Source organism: Bactrocera neohumeralis, unplaced genomic scaffold (assembly GCF_024586455.1).
Source record: "Bactrocera neohumeralis isolate Rockhampton unplaced genomic scaffold, APGP_CSIRO_Bneo_wtdbg2-racon-allhic-juicebox.fasta_v2 cluster09, whole genome shotgun sequence".
Classification (NCBI taxonomy): domain Eukaryota; kingdom Metazoa; phylum Arthropoda; class Insecta; order Diptera; family Tephritidae; genus Bactrocera; species Bactrocera neohumeralis.
Genome location: NW_026089622.1, coordinates 20133948 through 20136307, shown reverse-complemented (window position 1 = coordinate 20136307; position 2360 = coordinate 20133948). Strand labels below are relative to the sequence as shown.

The following is a 2360-nucleotide window of genomic DNA, read 5'->3' as shown; positions in this document are numbered from 1 at the left end:
TTATACCAGCAGTGTAAAAACCATAATTATAAAAAAAAAAATATTATATTATTTATTTATTTATTTATTAATTCACGCCAATCGGCTTTGTACAGAAAAGTGTAACAAAAATAAGAATAAAAAAAAAAAACAAGGCATAGCCATGACTAGGCAAATCACACATTAATGATACAGTATTGATACATTATTAATTAATTCCTTAACCCTAGAGACGTAGCTCGCATATGTACAACCAAACATATTAATATTTTCATAATGTCTATTGATTAAGTCTACAACCCTGCTCCTCGGTCCACCCCGCACGTAGTTCTTCGATGAGTTAACTGATTTTAACAGTCTGTGCGACCACAGACCAGGCATACGGCCTACAATGCCGAATTGTTCCAATATTTCCGGAGAGTCGATTAATCCATTTAGTGATTTAAAAGCAAACAAGAGATCTGATTCTTGTCTCCGACTCATCAGGTCACAAATCCCAAATTGACCACGAACCTCCTCCGAGCCTCCGACCCATCCTTTACGTCCCAGGAAGTACGCGACATATTTACAGAGTTTCTTCTGCACTCTCTTCACTTTGTCAATGAGGCAGCCGGTATGGGGAGACCAAACCACTCAACAGGACTCCAACATCGGACGCACCAAGATCGTATGCAGCCTTACGAACGTATCAGCATTCCTGAAGTCATCACCACATCTGAAAATGAACCCAAGTGTCCTGCAGGCCTGTGATGTAATTTTGTCAATGTGCCCGGTGAAATTTAGTGCATTGTCGATCACGACACCAAGATCTTTTACAACTGTGACTTCTTCTAGCTGATGATCAGCAATACGGTAAACAGCTGTACGACGACTCAAGGACCGTGACAAGAACATCACCACGCACTTTTTTAAATTCAAACTTTATTTATTTTCGTTGTACCACTCCTCAAGTCTCTCGAGATCTTGCTGTAATGCGCTAACATCATCCACAGTGCTTATCTTTCTGAAGATCTTGAGGTCATCAGCATAAAGTAGAAAGTCCGACGCCATTTTGGTCCCAATGTAGTTTACAAATATGCTAAACAGCACTGGCCCCAGATGGGAACCCTGTGGAACCCCGGACGACACTGTAAACACGGACGACACATAGCCATTGACTCGCACCTGCAGGGATCTCCCAGTCAAGTACTCAATACGTTTCCTGCCACTCCGTACCGATCCATCTTTTCTATTAAGAGCTCATGATCCACCATGTCGAAGGCTTTGCTGAAGTCCGTGTAGATAGTGTGAACTGTTTCACCCTTGTCCAACGCTCTCAGTACGTGGTCGACATACAGGTAAGGGTTTGTAGTCGTAGACCTGCCGCCAAAGAACCCATGTTGCTTGGTCGAGATCGTATTCTTGAAGGCGAAATTCACCTGCAGCAAAACTATGTTGTATGCATATTGGCCTGTAGTTGGACACCTCAGATCTCGACTCTGCCTTGTAAATTGGACAAATATACGAGCGTTTCCACGCCGATGGAAAAATACCCATCTCCAGTGATTTACTAAAGATGTGGGTTATTGGTTCGACCAGTCCGACTACACAGCTCTTCAGTAATATGTTTGGTATTCCATCTGGTCCGGCTCCCTTCTTTCCATCTAGTTTGCACATTTGCTCGTACACTTCATCGAAGCGGATGGTGAGTTCCGATAGTTTCACATCGTAACTAGTCAATGCTTCCGCAGCTTGAGCTGTGGGCATTGGTTCCCCATTTTCATTAAGTTTCCCTGCATAGATGCTGCCAAAGAACGACGCAAAAAGATTGCTCACTTCTCCACCCGTCGTAGCTACACTATCTTTCCACGACACGGCGAATGGAATATCCATATTTTTCCGTCTCCGTCTTTTGATGAATTTCCAGAACTGACTCGTGTCTACCCGCACAAGCTCCTCCATCCTGGACGTGTATGCGCTGTAACACCCTTTGCCAATTCTTTTGCTTTCCGATCGCAACCGACGAAAGACATTGTAGGCGTAACTGGTTTTTAATCTTTTGTATGTTGCATGCGCATCCTTTTTCGGCTGTATTTTCCCTATCAGCTCTCTAGAAAACCAGCATGGATAATTGTTTTTCCTGTTCGTATGGACAGGAACAAATTGCACAATTCCATCGTTAATTCTATCGTATAGCCAGTTTACCTTGTCATCCAGTGGTACTAATTTATACAGTTAATCCTCAAAAAGAAGTAATTCAATCCCGGTAGTCCGCCTTCTTGAATGCATAGGTCGGTGCCACGTTCAATTTTAGGTTGGCCTTAATTTCAGCACGTATACTTATAGGCGGGTGGTGCTTATCTTCATCAATAATAGCCTCGGCACTGTCCACATATATTTCA

At 43.0% G+C, this 2360-nt stretch overlaps 1 protein-coding gene across 1 annotated transcript; it reads right to left on the bottom strand.

Moving 5' to 3' along the window:
* Positions 1–1275: 1275 nt before the first annotated feature.
* LOC126764656 (uncharacterized) lies at positions 1276–1851 on the bottom strand. The gene has a single exon (XM_050482315.1). The coding sequence runs from the start codon at positions 1849–1851 to the stop codon at positions 1276–1278; it is 576 nt and encodes a 191-aa protein (XP_050338272.1).
* Positions 1852–2360: the final 509 nt, after the last annotated feature.